At 47.4% G+C, this 24,924-nt stretch overlaps 1 protein-coding gene and 1 long non-coding RNA gene across 3 annotated transcripts in view; one reads left to right on the plus strand and one right to left on the minus strand.

The window, feature by feature from the left end:
• Positions 1-24,924, minus strand: part of PI4KA (phosphatidylinositol 4-kinase alpha) — a 155,162-nt gene that overhangs the window by 40,132 nt on the left and 90,106 nt on the right. For both annotated transcript variants that reach the window (XM_024240188.3, XM_054543085.2), the window contains exons 20-28: positions 17,837-17,945; positions 17,353-17,489; positions 17,070-17,203; positions 13,568-13,650; positions 5,409-5,479; positions 5,202-5,326; positions 3,968-4,049; positions 3,587-3,670; positions 2,206-2,295 (exon numbers count right to left, since the gene is read on the minus strand). In XM_024240188.3, coding sequence (XP_024095956.3) covers positions 2,206-2,295; positions 3,587-3,670; positions 3,968-4,049; positions 5,202-5,326; positions 5,409-5,479; positions 13,568-13,650; positions 17,070-17,203; positions 17,353-17,489; positions 17,837-17,945 — 915 coding nt within the window. The remainder of the gene's footprint in view (positions 1-2,205; positions 2,296-3,586; positions 3,671-3,967; positions 4,050-5,201; positions 5,327-5,408; positions 5,480-13,567; positions 13,651-17,069; positions 17,204-17,352; positions 17,490-17,836; positions 17,946-24,924) is intronic.
• Positions 1,154-2,495, plus strand: LOC134761154 (uncharacterized). The gene is made up of 2 exons (XR_010139432.1): positions 1,154-1,563; positions 2,145-2,495. It is a non-coding gene; the product is annotated as an uncharacterized LOC134761154 (long non-coding RNA).

The raw sequence follows: 24,924 nt of genomic DNA on the forward strand, positions 1-24,924 counted from the left end.
TCAGTTATTTATCTGATTTTTTTAGAGGCAGGGTCTCGCTCTGTCACCCAGGCTGGAGTGTGGTGGCACAATCATGGCTCACTGCAGCCTCGACCTCTTAGACTCAAGCCATCCTCCCGCCTCAGCTTCTCAAGTAGCTGAGACTATAGGGGCACGCCACTATGCCTGGCAAATTTTGTAATTTTTTTTGTAGAGATGGTATCTCACTATATTGCTCAGGTTGGTTGGAATTTCTGGGCTCAAGTGATCCTCCCGCCTCAGCATCCCAAAATGTCAGGATTACAGGCATGAGCCTCAGTGCCTGGCCTTGCTATTTCATTTAAAGAGGAAAATAAAACTATAAATTAAGGTGTGGGTAAATGGACCAAACACTGGGTTTCTGTCCTGGGTCTGCCCCTCCCTAACTAGCTGTGGGACTGTCAGTAAGTCAAAGCCCCTCTCTGATCAGCTACTGCTCATTTGACTGAGGACGAGGCCAATTCCCCAAGCGGCTGTCATGCAGTCACTGCGGTGTTGCACCATCAATGGTGGAGGGCCATTTATTCTTTCAGCACATCCTTGCTGAGCATCTGCTGTGGTAGCCACAAGGCAAATAAGCTACAAAGCCTTGGCCTTGCGGTCAACAGGCAGGCTGTGTGGTGTGGAGCCTCGGTTCTTTACTGCAGCATACCAGCAGCCTGGTGTGGGTGAACTGGACAGCAGGAATGAAGAACAACAGCTGTGTCCACCTGGCCACCAGTGGGAGAACGGTGCTGGCCAATGGGATACCTGGCAGAGCCCAGAGGTATGAGGGAGGCCTCCTGCTCTGGGGACCACAGGGGGCTCAGCCTGCAGGAATACCAAAGACAAGGGTCTCCAGGGTGAGGGCAAGCCTGGGCCAGATGCAGGTCAGGTGAGAATGGCCTCCAGGGTCACGCAAAGGTGTTTACAGGCGTGAACCAACTAATTCCCCTAAGAAGAATGTACAGGAGTATGTACATGCAGAATTGTCTCAATGGTTTTAGGGGACTCCTGGAGCTCCAGAAACCCATCCTTGGACACCATGGTGATGAAGAGTGACTAATGATCAAGTTTAAAAGGGAAGTACACTGACCAGATATCATATTAAAACCAGACTACTCTGGTGGGTGGAGGAGAAGGCAGATTCGGGGAAGGCTGGGGCTGGGCACGGAGGGTGGGGAATAAGCGCACTGCAGGGGAAATGAAAGGGCAGGCCTGGGGCACGCCAAGGGGACACCTGGTGGAAAAATCAAGACCGCCTTCAAGCCTTTTCATTTTCCATTTCCTTCTTAGGCCAGACCTGCGTGAGGCAGTAAAAAGCTCTATCAACTGCTTTTTTTGTCCACTTAAACTTTCTAGGCATTAGAGGGGGCCTCCCCTCTTCAGGCGACAGACAGCCTCGGGACCTGAGGCCCTTTTGCTGTAAATGAACAAAGGGAAATAGTTTCTTGCCACTGCGTTTCCACACAGCTCTCAGGACTCTTGGAGCTGGCTGCTCTATCCTTCCTGGACTCCACAACCAGAAACACTTTGAACCTGTTTCATCTTTAAAGTGCTGCCAAGGTAAACCTCACAAGAGTTCCTCTCAGCACACCCACTCTCTGCTAACACAGATTCCTTCCAGGGGTATTTTTCTCATCTTTGATTCCTTTTAAGGCAATTCTTTCCTCTCACACCCTGTGGCATTACATGGTTTACCTCGTGGCCATCTGAGTTTCCAAGCCAGTGCTTTTGTCTGAAAGACTCCCATGCACCTACATGTGCAGCTTATGTGGAGCTTTAATGGGACACAAGTCCCCAGCTCTGCCTCTGCTCCAGCAGCCTTGGTCAGGCCCCCGCCTTTGGGCATAGGTGCCAGCAATGCACCTGGCCCTTAGAGATGCTGCCATCTGGCAGCCTCCCACATCCACCATACAAGCCCTTGCTCTCGTGAGCAGCCCCCAAGTCCTGCCACAGACCTGGCACCTCACCTGGTGTGAGCCGTCAGATGCCCTCCTTGTGCCCTGGCCAGCACTCGCCCCACAGGCGCTCCTAACACAGAGCAGCCTCTGAGGCATCTATTATTCTCAGGCCCTAGACTGATGCTTCCAGTCTCCATTCACACTAGTGCTATTTGGATTTTGAGTTCTTCATGTCTCTGTAAGGCTTTTTGGGGAGCTTGAAGGAGCTTATGGAGATTGCCTTTTGATGGTTTCAAGAAAGTACCTGCAGGTGGGACTTGGTGACGGTAGGCGCCCACTTCATGGCCTCCTGCAGGATCATCCCACAGCGTGCAGCGAAGTCCTTCACAATGCTCTGGAAGAGGGTGAAGCTGCTTCTCAACAACCCGAGGTCGGTTCATCTGAGCTGCCGTAGTGACTGCCATGGGCTGAACTGTGTCTCCCCAAATCCCTATGCTGCGCCTTAACTGGTACCAGTACCTCAGAGTGGAACTCATTTGGAGACAGGGCTTTAAAGAGGTGATTCAATTAAAAGGCTGATAGGGTAGGTCCTGATCCAATCTGGCCAGTATCCTTCCTTATGTGTGTGGAGAGGAAATCTGGACACACAGAAATACTGGGGCAGGGAGGAGGGTGTGCACAGAGGGAAGAACACGTAAAGACACAGGGAGAAGGCTGCCATTCACAAGCCAAGGAGAGAGGTCTCCACAGAAACCAGCTCTGCCAACACTTTGATTTTACACTTCGGCCCTCAGACCTGTAAGACAATCAATGTCTGTCCTTTCAAGCTGCCCAGTCTGTTGTCTTTTGCTACAGAAGCCCAAGAGACTAGCACAGCCACTAAGTTTGAACCTCAAGGCCCCTGGGGCCAGGAAGCCCACACACACTATGATCTGTAATTCCTGCACAAGGTTTGTGGCAGAATCTACATGAATAACATGTTACAGGGACACTGTGCAACTTGTGTCCTGGGTCTGGGACTGGACGGAAGGGCAGGCTCTGGGTGGTAAAATCCTCTTCGGTGCCACACCACTCTGTGGGAAACCCCCCACTGACAGCTGGTCTGGCAGGGAGGTCCAGAGGTAGGACATGACTCAGCCCAGGCTGAAGGAGCTGTGAGCTGAGTTTCAGTCTTGCCACAGTGACGGCTCTGAGACCGAGCTGGGGAGAGAAGAGACCCAGTACATCCTCCTCTTTTGGAGTGATTTATGCTGCCAGTTTCCGCATCGGATAGCACAAGTCAAAGGCATGATCCCCTATTACCACAATAACAAAATGTCAGTGCACCTCAGAGAAGTGAAGTCCACCTGAAAATCATGCTTGTGCGATGCAGACTTGAGAGGCTATAAACTGGCTGGTAGCTGAAGACCTCTTTGGCAGCTAAACCGAGAACACAGCTGAATCAACATGGCTGAGGTGGGAGAGCTGGGCTTGGAAGACAGAGCGACCTGGGGGCAGCCAGCTCCCCTTGCACACGGTGGGGCCTGGTAATGGCTTGGTCTCCTCACTGGGGGATGGGGCCAGCACCACCCACACCTCAAATTGCTGGGGACTGGGTGAGCTCATGCAGGTTGACCACCTCGTGGACATACTCAGGGAACTGTGGTAAAGATGGCCCTTAATGCAGGGGATCGTGTCGGGCCTACCTCACGGGCTTCATATGTGTCAGGAACCGTGATCCGGTAGGGGGCGTCGGGGATGTCATAGTAAGGCTGGTCCTTGTGAATATCCTGCAAGCACAGCAAGACTCCCTCTTCCAAACTGCCTTCCCCAAGTTGCCATTAGCAACCACATGGGCCACCCCTTCCCACCACCTGTCTGTCTGTGACAAGCCTCCATACTTGATGCAACTTACTGCAAAACACCAGGTGGATTTGGGGCCCCTCACCCTCAACTCGACACCTGTAGCATTAATTACGTTCAGGCTTATTGTCAGAGAAGCATGCCACAACATAGGGCGGACAGGGCCGGCGGGGTGGTGGTAGAGCTGGTGGTGTTTGGGCCCTAGGTCTCCTGGGGACACTCACAGCACTCAGTGACAATGACAGGGTCTGCAGGATGTCCAGCATGGTCTTCAGCACAGTCCCGCTCCAGAGCAAGTGGGGAAACCTGCACCAAGAGCCGGCTCTCAGGACCAAGAGCCAAACCTCCAAGGAAGGTCTGCTTCTAGGAGACCCCTCAGCTGCCAGCCCGAGCCCATATCTGCTTCAGGCCAGCTGAAGGAGGAGGTCGGGAGGCCTTTGCAGCAGGATGCCTGGCCTCCTCAGGCTCACTGCAGTAAGGTGAGCAGTGCCTGGTCAGAAAGGCTCTCCAGGCCCCTGCCAGCCCCACTTCTTAGGGCCAGACATGTCCCAAGTGACCTGCTATAAACCTGACACCAACTGCCTTGGTTATGCACTGGCCAGGACACCCCTCACTTCCCAAAGCAATCCTCTTAGTTTCTGACCAGGGTTCTCCATTATTTCTCACATAATGGAGAAAACAACAGTATCCACCTGACACCCTGGAGTAAGACAGGCCATGGGCTCCGATGGCCCCCGGGGTGAAGGAGAGGTGTCTCTGCACAGCTTTGACCCACCAGAGGCCCAGCTCAGACACACGCCACGTGTGTGCTGGACTCATTCTCGTGACCCCTGGCTGGCTCCTGACCACCTTTGATGGCCCTGCTGCCTGGACCAGGCACACAGCATCTGCGACAGGCTCCAGAACTGCTGGATACCTCTGGGGAGCTGCAGGCAGCCTCTGTGTAGGTGTTTTGCTGCCTCTGGCCTTCTCACCTTGGAGAAGCTGGTCCAGCCCACCTGTGAGAGTTCTCATCAGTGTGGGGACATGTCCCAACAGGGTCTGTTTTGGCTCCCAGAACAAAGAGTGTACAGCACAGAAGGGTCTGTGTGGGCTTTTGTTCCTGAGAAGCCCAAAGATACTGATTCTACCAGGGGACCTCTGGCTGGGCCCTGGGCTAGAAGATGGTGTACCAGGTCATGCCAGAGTGGGTGGGATTGAGAAACACAGGGATGTGGCACCCAGCAAACGTGCTGTAAGTAACATCGACAGCTCAGAATGAACAGAAGTTTCTGGACCAAAATTCAGACTCTGCAGGAAACTCACGGACATGGGAGGGAGGCTGCATCACCCTTAAGAGTTTTCATTCTGACTCTATTTTTTCCTAGGCTAATAATATAAGGATGATTTTTCCAAGCATTTGAAATCACAGAAGTTTATACACATATACACAAAACATTAGCAGGAAAATGAGCTTACTTATCCACCAGACCAGATAGATACTTGTCTGCCACCCTCCTTATCCTCTTGTGGATGTGGTTGAAGTTCACCAACAGGAACTGAGCGTGCCGCTCCAGCTCCTCCTCGTTCTCCTTGGTCTTGGCCTAGAGATGCAAAAGAAACAGGTACCGCAGTGCCCCAGATGCCTCCAGCAGACAGACACGCATTCATGCTGGAGAGGCTTACTTTATCCGCCATCATGTTCAGGAAGGCATCGAATACTTTGTCCGCGACTGCAATCACACACTGCATCATCCCTGAAACGAGAAGGTTTCCACGGATAAGGTGCAGCAACAGAGAGAGAATCCTAGCAACTTTCAATCATTTTCTTTTGAAATGATTTTAGACTTACAGAGAGTGGCAAAGACAGCACAGAGCTCCCATATACCCTTCACCTAGCTTCCCTAGATTTTAACATCTGCAGTAACCAGGCTGATGTGTCAAAACTGAGTCAGATATTGATATAATCCTATTACCTAAACTTCAGACTTCGTCTGGATTTCCCAGGTCTCCCACACATGCCCTGCTTCTGTTCCAGCATCCAACCCAGGACACCAGGTGGCATTTAATCTCTGTGTCTCCTACTCCCCTCCAATATGTGGTGACTCCTCAGTCTGTCAATGTCTTTTGTGACTTTGACACTTTTGAAGAACAGTTGCTTTGCTGAATGTCTCCTAATTTAGGTTTGTCTGATGCTTGCCCACGATTAGACTAGGGTTACAGGATTTGAGGGAGAACTCCATAGAGTGGATGTGCCCTTTCTTTTTATCTTTCTCTTTTTTTTGAGATCGAATCTCGCTCTGTTGCCCAGGCTGGAGTGCGGTGGCGTGATCTTGGCTCACTGCAACCTCCGCCTCCTGGGTTCACGCCATTCTCCTGCCTCAGCCTCCCAAGCAGCTGAGACTACAGGCACCCGCCACCACGCCCAGCTAATTTTTTGCATTTTTAGTAGAGACAGGGTTTCACCACGTTGGCCAGGATGGTCTTGATCTCCTGACATCGTGATCCACTCGCCTCGGCCTCCCAAAGTGCTGGGATTACAGGCATGAGCCACCGTGTCCGGCCTGGATGTGCTCTTTCTGCATCACATAAGGGGTATGTGATAACAGTATCTCTTATTACTGGCGAAGCTAACCTTGACCACTTGGTTTGAGTTACCGTTTTTCCCTTTTTCTATTTTTTTTTAAACAGGGTCTCACTTTGTTGCCCAGTCTGGAGTGCAATGGTGAGATCATAGCTCAGCTGCAACCTTGAACTCTCAGGCTCAAGGGATCCTCCCACCTCAGCCTCCCTGGTGGCTGGGATTAGATGTACAACACCATGCTCAGCTAATTGATTATTTTTTGTAGAGACTGGGAGTCTCACTATGTAGCCCAGGCTGGTCTTGAACTCCTGGGTCAAGCAATCCTTCTGCCTCGGCCTCCTAAAGTGCTAGGATTACAGGTGTGAGCCACTATGCCCAGTCCCCTTTCTCTATTCTTTAGAAGCAAGTCACTAAGGACAGCCTACACTCAGAGCCAAGGAATTAAATGCTACCTCCTGAAGGAAATTTGTGGATGAGAATTACAGCCACCACAGCGATTGATATTTTGGGGAAGATACTTTGAAGTTATGCAGAGATCATGTCTCTCTTTTAAGATTTTGCCCCTTCATTTTGGCATCCATGAGTGAATTCTGCCTGCAGTAGTTACTGTGGTTGTCACAGGAATTTTCTATTTCCCTCATTCTTTCCACTTTTTAAAAAATGTTGGCCAGGCATGGTGGCTCACGCCCATAATCCCAGCACTTTGAGAGGTCCAGGTGGGTGGATCACGAGGTGAGGAGTTCGAGACCAGCCTGGCCAACATGGTGAAATCCCGTCTTTACTAAAAATACAAAAATTAGCCAGGCATGGTAGCGCACCACTGTAATCCCAGCTACTCGGGAGGCTGAGGCAGGAGAATCACTTGACCCCGGGAGGCAGAGGTTGCAGTGAGCTGAGATCATGCCACTGCACTCCAGCCTGGGTGACAGAGTGAGACTCCATCTCAAAACAAAACAAAACAAAAATTTATTTTTTAGGGACAGGGTATCGCTTTGTTGCCTAGGCTGGTCTTGATCTCCTGGGCTCAAGCAGTCCTCCTGCCTTGGCCTCCCAAAATGCTAGGATTACAGGCATGAGCCACCGTGCCCAGCCTCTTCTATTTTTATTAATAGTAACTGGAATTCTGTAAGGAAGGTTCAGCCTTTTTCCCCATTTTTTATTTATTCAGTAGTCTAAGCATTACAGAACAGTGGATGTTTATTCGTTGGGTTATAATCCAATACTATTAATTCTATTCAAATCATTCCAGCTTTGGCCACTCAGAGCTCTTTCAGGTTGGCTCCTGTGTCATTCGGACAGGCCCCATGTCTTGTCTTGTCTTCTTCTTTCTTGGCGTATCCTTACTTTCTGGTGCAACAAGGTGCCCCAGGCTCATCCTGTACAGGCCTCCCTAGAATCAACCATTTCTCCATGGAGCCCTGGTTCCTTTTATCGGAGAATACTATTTAGAAACCAAGATCTGAGCACCGGATATGCTCATTGTTACAGAGGTGCCAAGTAGGCTGTAAAAGGCAACAGAATGGGCTGGGCACAGTGGCTCATGCCTGTAATCCCAGCACTTTGGGAGGCTGAGGCGGGTGGATCACTTGAGGTCAGGAGTTTGAGACCAGCCTAGCCAACATGAAACCCCGTCTCTACTAAAAATACAAAAATTAGCTGGGTGTGGTGGTGCACACCTGTTAATTCCAGCTACTTAGGAGGCTGGGGCACGAGAATCACTTGAGCCTGGGAGGTGGAGGCTGCAGGGAGCTGAGATTGTGCCACTGCACTCTAGGATGGGTGACAGAGCGACACACTGTCACAAAAAAAAAAAAAAAAAAAAGAAAAAGAAAAAAAGCAACAGAACACAGTGATCATCACAGTGCAGATGAAGAAACTGTAATAAAATGCCAATTCACACTCCATAATGCTGTTTCTCTATCCAGTGTTTTTAATTTGCATGACTACATGCCGGGTCTGCCTTCTGCCTCCAGGCAGAGAGACAAGGCAGGTGCTATTAGCTTTGCACCTCACGCCCAGCATGGAGCCTGAGACATAAAGAGGCCTTTCATAGTTATCTGTTATGAGGGTAAGCGGGACCTCAGCAATTTGAAAAGTTATCAGTGTGACCTGGACAGATGCTCAAGGGTAGTGAGAGGCTGCTTTCTTAAGAGGCTGGGTTGGGTGGGTGAAATCTTATTTTGGGCCATGTGTTTAGTATAATAGTTTTTTTTTTTTTTAATTTTTTGAGACGGAGTTTCACTCATCGCCCAGGCTGGAGCGCAGTGGCGCGATCTCAGCTCACTGCAACCTCCGACGGGTTGCATTCTCAGATTCAAGCAATTCTCCTGTCTCAGCCTCCCAAGTAGGTGGGATTACAGGCATGCGCCACTACGCAGGGCTAATTTTGTATTTTTAGTAGAGATGGGGTTTCTCCGTGTTGGTCAGGCTGGTCTCAAACTCCTGACCTCAAGTGATCCACCCGCCTTGGCCTCCCAAAGTGCTGGGATTATAGGCGTGAGCCACCGCGCCCGGAGTAGTATAATAGTTTTTTCATATAGTTCTTTGGAAACTGAAACTGTAAATTCCTGATAATCAGATAGTCACCAGATGCCAATCAATATCATGTAGTAGCATCTAAGGAGATTAAAAAAAAATTTTTTTTTGAGACGTAGTCTTGCTGTTGCCAGGGCTGGAGCGCAGTGGTGTGATCTCGGCTCACTCCAACCTCTGCCTCCCAGGTTCAAGTGATTCTCCTGCCTCAGCTTCCCAAGTAGCTGGGATTACAGTCACCTGCCACCACACCCAGCTAATTTTTGTATTTTTAGTAGAGATGGGGTTTCATCATGTTGGCCAGGCTGGTCTCAAACTCCTGACCTCAAGTGATCCACCTGCCTCGGCTCCCAAAGTGCTGAGATTATAGGTGTGAGCTACCACACCCGGCCCTAAGGTAAGTAAGATTTTTACTTTAAAAAGGCCATTCTCCTCTAAACCCCTTAGTTTAGCTCTGGATTACTGGTGAACTGACTCACAGGATGGTGGGCAGGTGAGCAGCAGGTTCCTGCCCTCACGTTCCTGTGCAGCCGAGAACATACAGAGGCTGCAGAGAGCAGGCAGAAGTCCCCACTTTAGTGAGGCTGCTAGATATTTCATATACCCTCTCCTCCTGGTAGGTTCTGAAAATTCAAGAATAATATATGTCTCCAAAGACATTTCCTTCTTATCTTTCATGTTTTAGAGGGAAAATATAAGAGGGATGTAAACTCAATAGCTGTACATTTACTGGCTAAGTGCCACGCTCAGAACAAAAATAATCAGCTTGAAACCATGTGGAAGAGTACAATGTACTGCAAAAATGAAAATTGCTTTATTTTGAATTAAGGTGAGGAGGAACAATCAGTCCACCGGAACAATTTAATGTCCTCTGATGTCACAGGAACAGAAAAACAGAGCTCACAAAGAAGGGCGAATGAGACATCTCACTTCAGAAAGGGATCTGATTCGGTTTATGAATATTCTCTAGAAGGCTGGCAAAATCTGCTAGGTTCTCCTTCTTCCTTTTTTTTTTTGAGATGGAGTCTCACTCTGTCTCCCAGGCTGGAGTGTGTGGTGTGATCTCAGCTCACTGCAACCTCTGCCTCCCAGGTTCAAGTGATTCTCCTGCCTCAGCCTCCCAAGTAGCCGGGGCTACAGGCACATGCCACCGCACCTGGCTAATTTTTGTATTTTTAGTAGAGATGGGGTTTCACCATGTTGGCCAGGCTGGTCTCGAACTCCTGACATCAAGTGATCCACCCACTTCAGCCTCCCAGAGTGCTGGGATTACAGGCGTGAGCTACCGCACCCAGCCTTTTTCTTCCTTTTTTTGTCTTCTCAGGTCTTGTCTGAATAATGTGCTAGGTGCTTAATTCTCCTAGAGGTTGGCAGTTTCAATTTTGTTGTTGCTTAGTCTCTCTCCTAGAACCAAAGAATCGCAGGGTGGGCCAATTGTCTACCACAAGCTTTTCCAATCCACAGTCCACATGCAGCCCAGGATGGCTTTGAATGTGGCCCAATACAAATTCATAAACTTAAACATTATGAGATTCTGGGCTGGGCGCGGTGGCTCACGCCTGTAATCCCTGCACTTTGGGAGGCCAAGGTGGGTGGATCACGAGGTCAGGAGGTCGAGACCATTCTGGCTAACACAGTGAAACCCCGTCTCTACTAAAAATACAAAAAATTAGCTGGGCGTGGTGGTGGGCGCCTGTAGTCCCAGCTACTTGGGAGGCTGAGGCAGGAGAATGGCATGAACCTGGGAGGCGGAGCTTGCAGTGAGCTGAGATCGCTCCACTGCACTCCAGCTTGGGCAACAGAGCCAGACTCTATCTCAAAAAAAAAAAAAAAAAAACCCATGAGATTCTGTGTCTTAAATGTCTTAAAACATTGTAAGATTTTTTTGTGTGTGATTTTTCTTTTCTTTTTTTTTTTTTTTTTTTGCTCATTAGCTATCGATTAGTGTGTTTTATGTGTGGCTCAGGACAATTCTTTTTCTTCCAATGTGGCTCAGGGAAGCCAAAAAATTGGACACCCCTGGTCTAGCACAAAATCTGCTGCTACATGGACAAATGCAAGGTGGACGGATGAGGGGAACAGATCAATGAACAGTTCAGCCAGAGCTTGACAGCATCTCTCTTATATGGTCCTGGGGCATGTGTGTGAGACTCTCACATGGGAGTGTGGCCCCCACCCCGCCCTGTGTCTGACATCCCCTCTGGAAGAGGCTTCTCTGTAGAAACTGCCTGCCTGTACCTTCCATCCCTGGCGTCAAATGGGTTCCTTGCTCACTCCAGTCCTCCCCTTACTGCCAGAAGGGGGAGCTTCCAGAACCCTCAGTCTTTCCTTGCCAACTCCACTGGCTCCCAGCTGCAAAAATAAATTCATGCACCTGACTTACTGACTGTTGTACAGCAGTGTGAAGTGCTCCGCAAAGGACTTACTAGAAGAGTCTCACTTGAAGCAGTATCTCAGAGCCCCTGGGGCATTTTGTTTGTTTGTTTTTTAAGAGACAGGGTCTTGCTCCGTCACCTAGGCTGGAGTGCAATGATGCGATCCTGGCTCACTTCAACCTTGAACTGGGCTCAAGGGATCCCCCTGCCTCAGCCCCCAGACTAGCTAGGACGACAGGCATGTTCCACCATGCCCAGCTAATTATATTTTTTGTACAGATGGGGTATTGCTATATAGCCCAGGCTGGTCTTAAACTCCTGGCCTCAAGTAATCCACTTGGGTTGGCCTCCCAAAGTATTGGGATTACAGGTGTAAGCCACTGCGCCTGGCTTGGGGTGATTTTTAAAAAACATTTCTTGAAGCACTGATTTTTCTTTTTCTTTTTTTTTTTTTTTGAGACAGAGTCTCTCTGTCACCCAGGCTAGAGTGCTGAGGCACGATCTCGGCTCACCTCAACCTCTGCCTCCCAGGTTCAAGCAATTCTCCTGCTTCAGCCTCCCAAGCAGCTGGGACTACAGGCGTGCACCACCACGCTCGGCTTATTTATTTATTTACTTATTTATTTTTGAGACAGAGCCTCACTCTGTCACCCAGGCTGGAGTACAGCTGCGCGATCTCCACTCACTGCAAGCTCCACCTCCCAGGTTCATGCCATTCTCCTGCCTCAGCCTCCCGAGTAGCTGGGACTACAGGCGCCTGCCACCACGCCCGGCTAATTTTTTGTATTTTTAGTAGAAACGGGGTTTCAACGTGTTAGCCAGGATGGTCTTGATCTCCTGACCTTGTGATCTGCCCGCCTCAGCCTCTCAAAAAGTGCTGGGATTACAGGCGTGAGCCACTGCACCCAGCCAATTTTTTTATTTTTAGTAGAGATGGGGTTTCACTATGTTGGCCAGGCTGGTCTCAAACTCCTGACCTCAGGTGATCCACCTGCCTCAGCCTCCCAAAGTGCTGGGATTTCAGCTGTGAGCCACTGTGCCCAGCCCGATTTTTCAACAAAAGAAAAAATGGTACAAGAAGTATCGGAAATAATTTCTCCATAAGCAAGAACAAGTTGATGGATTCATCAACCTATCAACGGCTTCTGGTGCGGAAAGGACTACACACTGCTAGTTGTACTTCATTAATACTAAATTTGTCAATCTCAAGAATTTATCAATAAGCATGCCTCAAATAATTTATTCATATAGTTAATCAAAATTTGTGGATTCTCCCCAATTCCCTTGCATATTTAAACATGATTTCATCATAATTACAAAAATAATCAAATTATTCTAAGCATTTAATTAAAACTTAGGTCTAACATTTCAGCATATTTTAAATTTTTGATTTTAAACACCTTATAAATCAGACTTCTTAGTGCCCTTACACTAAAACTGGCCAAAAAGTGCTTATATGCAGCATTTAACTTTTTCCTTTGTTGTCTCTATTTTAATATCTCTTTTTATTGGCTAAATACATTTTTGTAAAACTAATATTAGCCTTTTGCAATTTAAAAAAATTGAGGTATAATTTGCATATAATAAAATCCACAGCTCTATGTGCTCAATTCCATGACTTAACAACTGTATACACTCACGGGACCACTACCCAAACAATCTAGAGGACACTTCCATCAATCCAGAGGGTCTCCTGGTACCCTTCCCAGTTTCCATCTCTCCTTTTTATTCTTATCTTAGCTTTGTCTTCATAGGGTTTTGATAATTTTAACATTTTTATGCCTTCCTACAGTTTCCACCATTTCTCTGTCTTCCTAGGAGCTGGTCTTCTGGGCTAGGGCTGGTAACAGATGAGGCCCTCTGTGCACTCAGGGTCTGATGACAAGTTGCATCTGGAATGCAAGTGACATGATCATAGCTCACTGTAACCTTGAACTCCTGGGCTCAAGCGATCCTCCCACTCAGACTCCCGAGTAACTTGGGACTACAGGCACGAGCTACTGTGTTTCCTGCTCCTGACGTTTAAAAACCATGACTGCTCTCTGGCAACAGCAAGATGCTGCAGGTCCATCAGTGACCATCCGAGGAGCCCTGGTCCCTCTAGATGAGTGCTGGAGCACACTTGAGCATAGATAGTGGGCTAGAATGACCATCCTTCTGTTCGGGGCCCTTGCACCAGTGGCAGAACCATTAAGGCGTATATTTGAAGGCTATATGTTTTATACTGATCTTTCTGATGCAGTATTTAACTTCATAAAACATTTTCTACATGTAGACAGAAAAGAGGAAGTAGTACTCCTTTTTATCGTATTAAAGCTCAATTCATCATGAAAGCACCATAATAATGAGCTTACCAGATTTGTCTTTCTGAATAGCTTTATCCTCAAAGTAGCAGAACATTACCTGGAAGCGATCAGGATCTGTTGAACGCAGTACCCTAAGAAGAAAACAGCTTTAAATAAATTTTGAAAAATCTGGGCCCTCCCTATCACAGATTTGACACTGCCCATAAGTGGTAAGGATGTGAAGAACATTTGCCCTCTGCCATGCATAAGGGCGCACATTGACGTGGACTTTTTGGAGGGTGATGTGCACCATCTATTATACATTCCCATATTTTTCACTCCAGCAGCCCCACCATTAGGATATATCTTAAGGGTTACATGCGCAAGGATTCTCCTAACAGCACTGACTGCATTATCCAAAACGGAAAGACTCTGAATGCCCATCAATAGAAGACTGGGCAGATAAGCCAAAGTATACCCATTTGATGACACATCATGCAGCCACCAAACGAGAGGTAGCTCTCTATGTGTGCTGTTACAAAAAAAGTCCGAGACATACTATTAACAGAAAAAAGCAAGGTGCAGGGAACACATGTCCAGCATGATCCCACTGACAGGTTTCCTAAAGGCCTGTCTTTGCATGTGTATGTGTAGGCTATGCATGCTTGCCTATGCACAGAAAATTTCTAGACAAAAATTAAGAGGCCATTAACAGTAGGACAGTAGAAATGAGGTATTCACGTCTACAAAAGTGACACCTGTATTTTTTCATCTTTAGTATCTTCTGTACTATTCCAGTGTTTTCTCTTCTCTTTTTTGTTTTATGCACCCTGTACATTTTTCTTTTATGGTAAAAAATATCTTTAACCTCAGGGGGAAAGGGAGAAAAAGGAAAAAGCACATGCACTTGTCCCATGGGTGCTGTGAAGGGCTGTTCAGAGTTCCAGGGGCTCCACTAAGGCAGCAGCGGCTCGGCAGGCCATGTCTTTTGGCCTCTGCACCAGCCTGTCAAGAGTTAAGCCTCAGGAGGGCAGGCCAGGTGGCTTTTAGCACATGCATTCGGGTGTGCACGTGCACACACCTTTAACTTGGTTTTAAAGTTCTCTCAATACCCAGTGGCTGGGAACCTGAGCCAGGTTCCTGAATAAAGGCTTTGAGGTTGCCTCTCTATGCTAACAGAGTGCTCTCAAGGGCCTGATAGGCAGCCCGAGGTGGAAGGTGGGCTCACAGGAGCTGCTATGGGCTGCGTCTTAGAGTCTTCCTCTGCCAGTTAAGAGCCCGTCGTGAGAACCTGAGAAAACTACTCAGGGGCATACTCGTGGGAAAGGCAGAGGTAGCTCTGCCTTCAAACCACATGAGGTTGAGAGGGTCTGGAGATACCTCTTCTAGCCATACATGCTGGGATGAAAGCCATATTTTTGCTCTGTTTGGGTCTGGCTTGTTTTGTTTTGGCTGTTTTTTCTTTGAAAATACATTGTTTACAAAAAAGACTACAAACAGCTATACTAACAGACTATAGGGGATGATGGTGAGGTCAGTGTTTTTTCTCTCTCTACTTATTTTGCAAGATTTTGTATAAATGTTCTGTTTTTCTGAGACAGGGTCTTTTGCCCAGGCTGGAGTGCAGTGCTTTGATCATAGCTTACTGCAGCCTCAACTTCCTAGGCTTAAGCAACCCTCTTGCCTCAGTCTCCTGAGTAGCTGAGACTACAGGCATGTGCCACCACAACTGGCTAGGTTTTTTTTTTTTTTTTTTTGGCGGGGGGTAGAGACAAGTTCTTGCTCTGTTGCACAAGCTCAAAACTTCCGTGCTCAAGTGATCCTCCCACGTCTCAAAATGCTGGGATTATAGGCATGAGCCACTGCTTAGCCATTTGTTTTTTTGAGACGGGGTCTCACTCTGTCGCCCAGGCTGCAGTGCAGTGGCACCATCTTGGCTCACTGCAACCTCCACCTCCTGGGTCAAGCAATTCTCCTGCCTCAGCCTCCTCAGTAGCTGGGACTACAGGCATGCACCACCACGCCCAGCTAATTTTTATATTTTTAGTAGAGATGGGGTTTCACCATGTTTGTCAGACTGGTCTCGAACTCCTGACCTCATGATCTGCCTGCCTCGGCCTCCCAAAGTGTTGGGATAACAGGCGTGAGACACTGCAACCGGCCGTGCCTAGCCATTTTTGTGTACTGTTCTTTTTTTTTTTTTTTTTTTTTGAGACGGAGTCTCACTCTGTTGCCCAGGCTGGAGTGCAGTGGTGCGATCTCGGCTCACTGCAAGCTCCACCTCCTGGGTTCATGCCATTCTCCTGCCTCAGCCTCCAGAGGAGCTGGGACTATAGGCACCCGCCACCACGTCTGGCTAATTTTTGTATTTTTAGTAGAGACGGGGTTTCACCACGTTGGCAAGGCTGGTCTCGAACTACTGACCTCAGGTGATCCACTTGCCTTGGCCTCCTAAAGTGCTGGGGTTACAGGTGTGAGCCACCACATCCGGCCAAAATAAAAGACACTTACAATGAAAAAAGAACAAAGTCAACACTCCCTTGGCTCTGTGGGACTTGGGGAGAATGGGTCACTGATTTCCACATTTGGCTCTATGTGGAGCCCTGGGCTGAGGGCAGGGAGGAAGAGACTGAGCAGGAGGGTGGGGTGCATTCCCATGCAACCAAAACACCCTGCCTTTCTTTTATGTATTGAGCTTTCAAGGACTATTTTACTAGAGGGTTGGTGGCAACAAAGAAAGGCTAAAACAGTGTTTTCCAAATAGCCTTTCTTTTAGGAACACTATCTTTTTCAAATCATTTGGGAAAGAAATTATACTACGACTTATTTGCATCCCTCTCATGACTTAAGCTAAGTCTAATTTGACCTTTTCTTGATGACAGGAATCATCATTTTGTAGCCAATGTACTCAGCTGCTGTCCCAGGGCGCCTGAGGCCTCAGCACAGTGGGTCTGTATAACACTACCTACCTCACAAGCATGTTGGGGAGTGCGTAAACATGTGTAATGCAGCACAGTACCTGGTACAGCACAGGCACTCAGTCCACGCTTACTTCTGAGGTCAACATGATAACAGCTGTAGATCCTAAGTGTCACTACCACTGTTAGGACTGCTGTGGCCACAGGTGTGTCCTGAGCATCGGGCCACATGCAGGATTGTTTTGGAGCTGGCCCCACCCCATGTCGCATTTGCTGTTTGTACTCAATCATGGTCCTGGGAAACAGCTCAGTGAGTGTCCTAGACACACACTCAGTGAGGCTGGGTCCTCAGAAGGACCTTGCTCAGTCCGTGGGCTGAGTTCACAACACTGACTGAAACTGCTCAGAATCCTGTTTCCTATGAGAGAGAGGATGATGCGGAGCTTAGATACTGGGAGGTGTTACTAGACGTGGCGTCTGGTGGTCATGAAGGAGGGGCATACGAGAAAAGTAGAGGGTGTTTTTGCTTGATTTTACAGAAAGTTTGCATGTCTTGGGAGAAGTTGAAAAAGTCTCATGCTTACCAGGGCACAAAAATGAAAACCCTGCTCAAATGTGGATGTGCATGTGTGTGGTGGTGAAGGCACGTGTACCTCATGTACTCCAGCCGGTACACAGAGAGGAGGTAGGTGGACATGGCGAAGTCCAGCTTGTTGATGAGTGCGGACACCTCGGGAGGGGGGTCCAGCAGGTTGATGATGGTGCTGCGGAGCTCACTCAGCTCAGCCTGGAGGGAGAGAAACATCTGAGGGCTCATGGGGCACCTCCCAGGACAAACAGGTCCCAGTGGCTGGCAACATGTGCTAATAATGGCAATGAAAGGATCTGCCCTAATTGGCATAGAGGGCATGGTAAAAATGACATGTGAATCCTTACGGGGGTGACCGTGTCATTCTTCATGGCTGAGTTATACTGGAGGACGGATCTCAGTGGCTCCTTGCTGGGAAAGGTGAGCAAGGGGGACTTAGTGGCTATTTCACAGACCCCCTCGTACCATTCTTCTGGCCAGAGTCCTGCAACAAAGTGAACATAAATGAGGAAATCACCTTGGTCAGAAAGCACTGCAGTGAGGTTGACTGACAATTTCTATAGTCATAGGTCCTTTGAGACAATTATCCCAAAAACTAGGCACAGAAACGAGTCTGTTACCTAACTTGGACAGACTTTTCCTAAGGTGTGTGGCATTCTCAGCACCCTAAACTACATCTGGGGACAGTAACACTTGCTAATACTTGCAGAAAGAAGCAGCTGCATGTGGACTCATTTAAACATGCTCACATTCATAATTACGTGGACTCTGACCTCACCTTTACCTTCATTCTGCACTCCATCTTCCCCGGGAGAGAGATGATCCCCCTACCTGAGCCCTCCACAGCGAATCCCATCAGAACAGAATACAGCCAGAAGTCTCGGAAGAGCTTCTGTAACCGAGGCTTAGCTTCTTTGATGGGCGGCAGTCGTCGGGTGAGCTGATGTGCCAAGAAGAGAGGGAGAAAGGAGGTTACTTGCTCAGGAAACCCTAAGCCCTGTAGGTGTAAAATCAACCACAGATTCATTCTCTAAGAGCATTCTCAGAAACTCAGACTGGGTAGGAAAAGGCACACTGAGCAGTGATAATTTTGCCAATAAGCATTGTCCATCCATTCATTTACTGAGTCCCTAGTGTGCACCAGGTGTTGTGCCAGGGAGGAAAAAGCCCTGTTCCTGCACTTGAAGGACTTCCTGTCTAGTTTGGAGGCAGATGAGCAACAGTTACAGTGGGGTGGAGTTCTCAGAGAAGGTGTCATGGGTCTCCTTCTAACATTTGAGGAAAGCTTAGCCAGGAGAGAAGAGAAGGCAGCCTGTCCAGCCACAAGAGCATTGGGTCCTAAGCCTGGCGCTGTGGAGGGCAACAAATACTCAGGAAAGGCAAACAATGGATGCAAGCCAGAGCTTGAGGAAGGGATGCCACTGGGGAGGCAGGGAGAATGCAAGAACTCTCATGGGCCAGGCAGCACAAATTTTCCAAACAGTAATCTTCAGCAGAATCCCCATATATGTAACAGGTAAAGCAGAGTTGCTTGGGTGCAGGTGAGGGGCTGTTGTCCCTGTGTTCCTGCTCCAGATGCTGGTGGGAAGCAGGGAGAGACTCATCAGTGGTATAAATGGTTGAACTTGGCCAGGCATGGTGGCTCACGCCTGTAATCCCAACACTTTGGGAGGTCGAGGTGGGCAGATCACCTGAGGTCAGGAGTTCAAGACCAGCCTGGCCAACATGGTGAAACCCCATCTCTACTAAAAATACAAAAAATCAGCTGGGCATGGTGGCAGGCACCTGTAATCCCAGCTACTCGGGAGACTGAGGCAGGAGAACTGCTTGAACCCAGGAGGCAGAGGTTGCAGTGAGCCAAGATCACACCATTGCACTCCAGCCTGGGCAACAAGGCAAATCAATAAATGTAATCCAGCATATAAACAGAACCAAAGACAAAAACCACATGATTATCTCAATAGATGCAGAAAAGGCCTTTGACAAAATTCAACAACCCTTCATGCTAAAAACTCTCAATAAATTAGGAATTGATGGGACGTATCTCAAAATAATAAGAGCTATTTATGACAAACCCACAGCCAATATCATACTGAATGGGCAAAAACTGAAAGCATTCCCTTTGAAAACTGGCACAAGACAGGGATGCCCTCTCTCGCCACTTCTATTCAACATAGTGTTGGAAGTTCTGGCCAGGGCAATTAGGCAGGAGAAGGAAATCAAGGGTATTCAATTAGGAAAAGAGGAAGTCAAATTGTCCCTGTTTGCAGATGACATGATAGTATATCTAGAAAACCCCATTGTCTCAGCCCAAAATCTCCTTAAGCTGATAAGCAACTTCAGCAAAGTCTCAGGATACAAAATCAATGTGCAAAAATCACAAGCATTCTTATACATCAATAACAGACAAACAGAGAGCCAAATCATGAGTGAACTCCCATTCACAATTGCTTCAAAGAGAATAAAATACCTAGGAATCCAACTTACAAGGGATGTGAAAGACCTCTTCAAGGAGAACTACAAACCACTGCTCAAGGAAATAAAAGAGGATACAAACAAATGGAAGAACATTCCATGCTCATGGGTAGGAAGAATCAATATCATGAAAATGGCCATCCTTCCCAAGGTAATTTACAGATTCAATGCCATCCCCATCAAGCTACCAATGACTTTCTTCACAGAATTGGAAAAAACTACTTTAAAGTTCATATGGAATCAAAAAAGAGCCCGCATCGCCAAGTCAATCCTAAGCCAAAAGAACAAAGCTGGAGGCATCACACTACCTGACTTCAAACTATACTACAAGGCTACAGTAACCAAAACAGCATGGTACTGGTACCAAAACAGAGATATAGATCAATGGAACAGAACAGAGCCGTCAGAAATAATGCCACATATCTACAACCATCTGATCTTTGACAAACCTGAGAAAAACAAGAAATGGGGAAAGGATTCCCTATTTAATAAATGGTGCTGGGAAAACTGGCTAGCCATATGTAGAAAGCTGAAACTGGATCCCTTCCTTACACCTTATACAAAAATCAATTCAAGATGGATTAAAGACTTAAATGTTAGACCTAAAACCATAAAAACCCTAGAAGAAAACCTAGGCAATACCATTCAGGACATAGGCATGGGCAAGGACTTCATGTCTAAAACACCAAAAGCAATGGCAACAAAAGCCAAAATTGACAAATGGGATCTAATTAAACTAAAGAGCTTCTGCACAGCAAAGGAAACTACCATCAGAGTGAACAGGCAACCTACAAAATGGGAGAAAATTTTCGCAACCTACTCATCTGACAAAGGGCTAATATCCAGAATCTACAATGAACTCCAACAAATTTACAAGAAAAAAACAAACAACCCCATCAAAAAGTGGGCGAAGGACATGAACAGACACTTCTCAAAAGAAGACATTTATGCAGCCAAAAGACACATGAAAAAATGCTCACCATCACTGGCCATCAGAGAAATGCAAATCAAAACCACAATGAGATACCATCTCACACCAGTTAGAATGGCGATCATTAAAAAGTCAGGAAACAACAGGTGCTGGAGAGGATGTGGAGAAATAGGAACACTTTTACACTGTTGGTGGGACTGTAAACTAGTTCAACCCTTGTGGAAGTCAGTGTGGCGATTCCTCAGGGATCTAGAACTAGAAATTCCATTCGACCCAGCCATCCCATTACTGGGTATATACCCAAAGGACTATAAATCATGCTGCTATAAAGACACATGCACACGTATGTTTATTGCCGCATTATTCACAATAGCAAAGACTTGGAACCAACCCAAATGTCCAACAATGATAGACTGGATTAAGAAAATGTGGCACATCTACACCATGGAATACTATGCAGCCATAAGAAATGATGAGTTCATGTCCTTTGTAGGGACATGGATGAAATTGGAAATCATCATTCTCAGTAAACTATCGCAAGAACAAAAAACCAAACACCGCATATTCTCACTCATAGGTGGGAATTGAACAATGAGAACACATGGACACAGGAAGGGGAACATCACACTTCAGGGACTGTTGTGGGTTGGGGGGAGGGGGGAGGGATAACATTGGGAGATATACCTAATGCTAGATGACGAGTTGGTGGGTGCGGTGCACCAGCATGGCACATGTATACATATGTAACTTACTGCACATTGGGCACATGTACCATAAAACCTAAAGTATAATAATAATAATAATAATAATAATTACAATAAAAGAAAAAAAAAAAAAAAAAAAAAAAAAAGAAACTCCATCTCAAAAAACCGAAAGGTTTAACTTGTGCACGATGCCCAGCTGGACAGGCTGATCCTTACAGACCCCCCAGTGGATGTCGAGCTCCCATCAGTGATGTTGAGCCTGTGGTAAGCGGGGGCTTTGCTACCCCCAAACACTTATGAGCACCCAGTATGGGCCAGGCACTGGGCCACGGACAGAGAGGTGGGAGAGATGAAGACACCATCTCTTGAGGCAAGGGGGGCACAATGGGATGGGCTGTGACACATCATGCACAGCAGGCAGGACTGTAAACTGTCACTTCTTTGAAAGCAATTTGGTAATATGCATCAGAAATTCTAAATATCCCCACATATTTCACCCAAAATCCCACCCCTGAGAAATCTATCCAAAAAATTTTAAAAAGCTGATTTAGGCACAAAAATGTTATAACGGCAAAATAAATAGAAACACACTAAATGTCCACCTGAAAGGGGCATTTAAGTAATGGTATATTAAAAGTATAATAAATTGGCCGGGCACGGTGGTTCATGCCTGTAATCGCAGCACTTTGGGAGGCCAAGGGGGGAGGATCACGAGGTCAGGAGATCGAGACCACTCTGGCTAACAGGGTGAAACCCCGTCTCTACTAAAAAATACAAAAAAATTAGCTGGGCGTGGTGGCGGGCGCCTATAGTCCCAGCTACTCGGGAGGCTGAGGCAGGAGAATGGCGTGAACCTGGGAGGCGGAGCTTGCAGTGAGCCAAGATGGCGCCACTGCACTCTAGCCTGGGCGACAGAGCGAGACTCTGTCTCAAAAAAAAAAAAAAAAGTATAATAAATTAATTATTTTTGAGATAGGGTCTCACTCTGTTACCCAGGCTGGAGTGCAGTGGCACAATCATAGATCACTGCAGCACTGACCTCGATCTCCCAGGCTCAAGTGATCCTCCCACCTCAGCCTTCCCAGTAGCAGGGAGGACAGGTGTGCTCCACCATGTCCGGCTAATTATTTTTTTATTTATACTTTTTGAAATGGAGTCTTGCTCTGTCGCCCAGGCTGGAGTGCCGAGGCACAACCTCGGCTCACTGCAACCTTTGCCTCCCAGGTTAAAGCAATTCTCCTGCCTCAGCCTCCTGAGTAGCTGGGACTATGGGCATGCACCACTATGCTCAGCTAATTTTTGTATTTTTAGTAGAGACGGGGTTTCACCATGTTGGCCAGGCTGGTCTCAAACTCCTGACCTCAAGTGATCTGCCCACCTCGGCCTTCTAAAGTCCTGGGATTACAGGTGTGAGCCACCACGCCCGGCCTAATTATTATTATTATTATTGTTATTTTTTTCCAATTCAAAATTTTTAATTTAAAAGTAAACTTTAATGTCAAAAATGCAAACTTGGGGAGGGGAGAAAGATCACACGCAAGGCTGCCACTTCACACTTGCAGGGCTGCACAGCAGCTGGGCAAAGGCGCTCCTCACTTCCCAGATGGTACGGCGGCCAGGCAGAGGTGCTACTTACTCACTTCCCAGACAGGGTGGTGGCCAATGCCCGGCTTAATAATAATAATAATAATTATTATTATTTTTCTTTTTTTCATACAAACAGACACCTTACTTTTTACATTTTTTTGTAGAGAAAGGCTCTCACTATGTTGCCCAGGGTGGTATTAAACTCCTAGGTTCAAGAGATCCTCCCGTGTTGGCCTCCCCAAGTGTTGGAATTACAGGCGTGAGCCACCACGCTCAGCCAAGAATCATATTTTCTAAGACTATTTGGTGACACATGTAGAACTCACAATATGTCAAGTGAAAAAAATGCAAAATGTATAAATAATATGATATAGATTTTAAAAAATCTAAATATATATGTATAGAACAAAGATGGGAAAAAGCAGCCACATATTAAGATTATTTCTGGGTTGCTAGGGATTTCACTCTTCTTCTTTAATGTCTGTATTTCCTGGAGCTCTTCCATGAACATGTTCCTTTTACAATCAAAGGGAGGGTGCAGGTGCCGGTCCAGGGCTTGGCAACCTGTGTGGAAGAAGGCTCCACACCTCTGCTTGACAGTCACCAGGGCACTGTGTCCTTGGGAAGAGTGGGCCAAGACCTGGGGGTGCAGGGCGGGCTCTGGGTAGGTGCTGAGGAGGTGGGGCGCTTTGGAGAGGGCTGTGTGGAGGACAGCAGCAGACGGAAGCGACACAGGGCAGGAAATCTAGAGCCACACAGGATGTAGCCACAAAAGGACAGTTGACAAGGGGCTTCCAGTTCAGCTAGTGGCCAAGGACAGTGACAGTAAGAATACACAACTGTGGGACTGACTGTCTCTGAAGTGATCGGCCTCCCAGGATAAGGTCCCAAGTGATGGTGGAGATACGAAGGGGTTTCCAGACTACAGAATTCAAGGCCTATGTGGCTAAGAGCTTCTGGTACCTTCTAAAGAGAACTAGACTTTGGTGGTTATGGAAAGGGTTGAGCTTCTAGAATGCTTCCCTCTCAATGAGAACAGTAGCTCCACATGGCTGGGAAGCTCAAAGTGGTTTTGACACAGAAAAGAGGAAGTAAGTGGACTCTATCTTTGATTTGGGATCCTACTCCTGACCCTGTGAACTTCTTGGCTCCCTCTTGAGGACATGCGCTTGAAAGTGGCTCTGTGGGTTCTCCCTGCTCTCTGACTTCTCCGAGCCTGCTGGCCACTGTCTTGGCTGAGACTGCTCTAGTCTCCAGAAAGGAGACCTGCTCACTCCTAAAAAGTATCAAGGTCAGGCCAGGTGTGGTGGCTCACGCCTGTAATCCCAGCACTTTGGGAGGCTGAGACAGGTAGATCAGGAGGTCAGGAGATCGAGATCAGCCTGGCTAACACGGTAAAACCCCATCTCTACTAAAAATAAAAAAAATTAGCTGGGCGTGGTGGCACGCACCTGTAGTCCCAGGTACTCGGGAGGCTGAAGCAGGAGAATCGCTTGAAACCGGGAGGCCGAGGTTGCAGTGAGCCGAGATTGCGCCACTGCACTGCAGCCTGGGCGACAGAGCGAGACTCCATTTCAAAAAAAAAAAAAAAAAAAAAAAAAATCAAGGTCGGGGGGAAGTGGGAAGACTGAAATAGATAAAGGATTCTAAAGAGATATAACAGCCAAATGCAACACATGAAACCCTGACCAGATAAAAATTAAAAAGCCATAAAATACATGTTTGAAGTCATAGAGTAATCTGACTTGGACTAGACATGTGATATATGTGAGGCTTGTGATCTTCCCAGGAGTGACGGTAGCATAGCACAGGGCAGAGACCCTTCCATGGAAGAAACACTGGTGCTAGTGCCCAGGGCAGAAGTGAGTGATGTCTTAAAGTGGATATGGAAAAATATTAACTATTCTACCTAGGTTGTGGGTGTATGGATATTTAGTATGCAATTATTCCAATTTCTCTGTTTATGTATACGTTTTTTTTTTAGAGACAGGGTCTCAGTCTGTCGACCAGGCTGGAGTAGAGGGGTACAATCATAGCTCACTGTACATGCTCAAGTGATCCTTCTGCCTCAGCCTCCTGAGCAGCTGGGACTACAGGTGTGCAGCAACATGGCCCAGTTAATTTCTTTTTTTTTTTGTAGAGATGGGTTTTGCTAGCTGGGCGCAGTGGCTCATGCCTGTAATCCTAGCATTTTGGGAGGCTGAGGCGGGCAGATCATCTGA

The sequence above is a fragment of the Pongo abelii genome, chromosome 23, assembly GCF_028885655.2.
Source record: "Pongo abelii isolate AG06213 chromosome 23, NHGRI_mPonAbe1-v2.0_pri, whole genome shotgun sequence".
Classification (NCBI taxonomy): Eukaryota; Metazoa; Chordata; class Mammalia; order Primates; family Hominidae; genus Pongo; species Pongo abelii.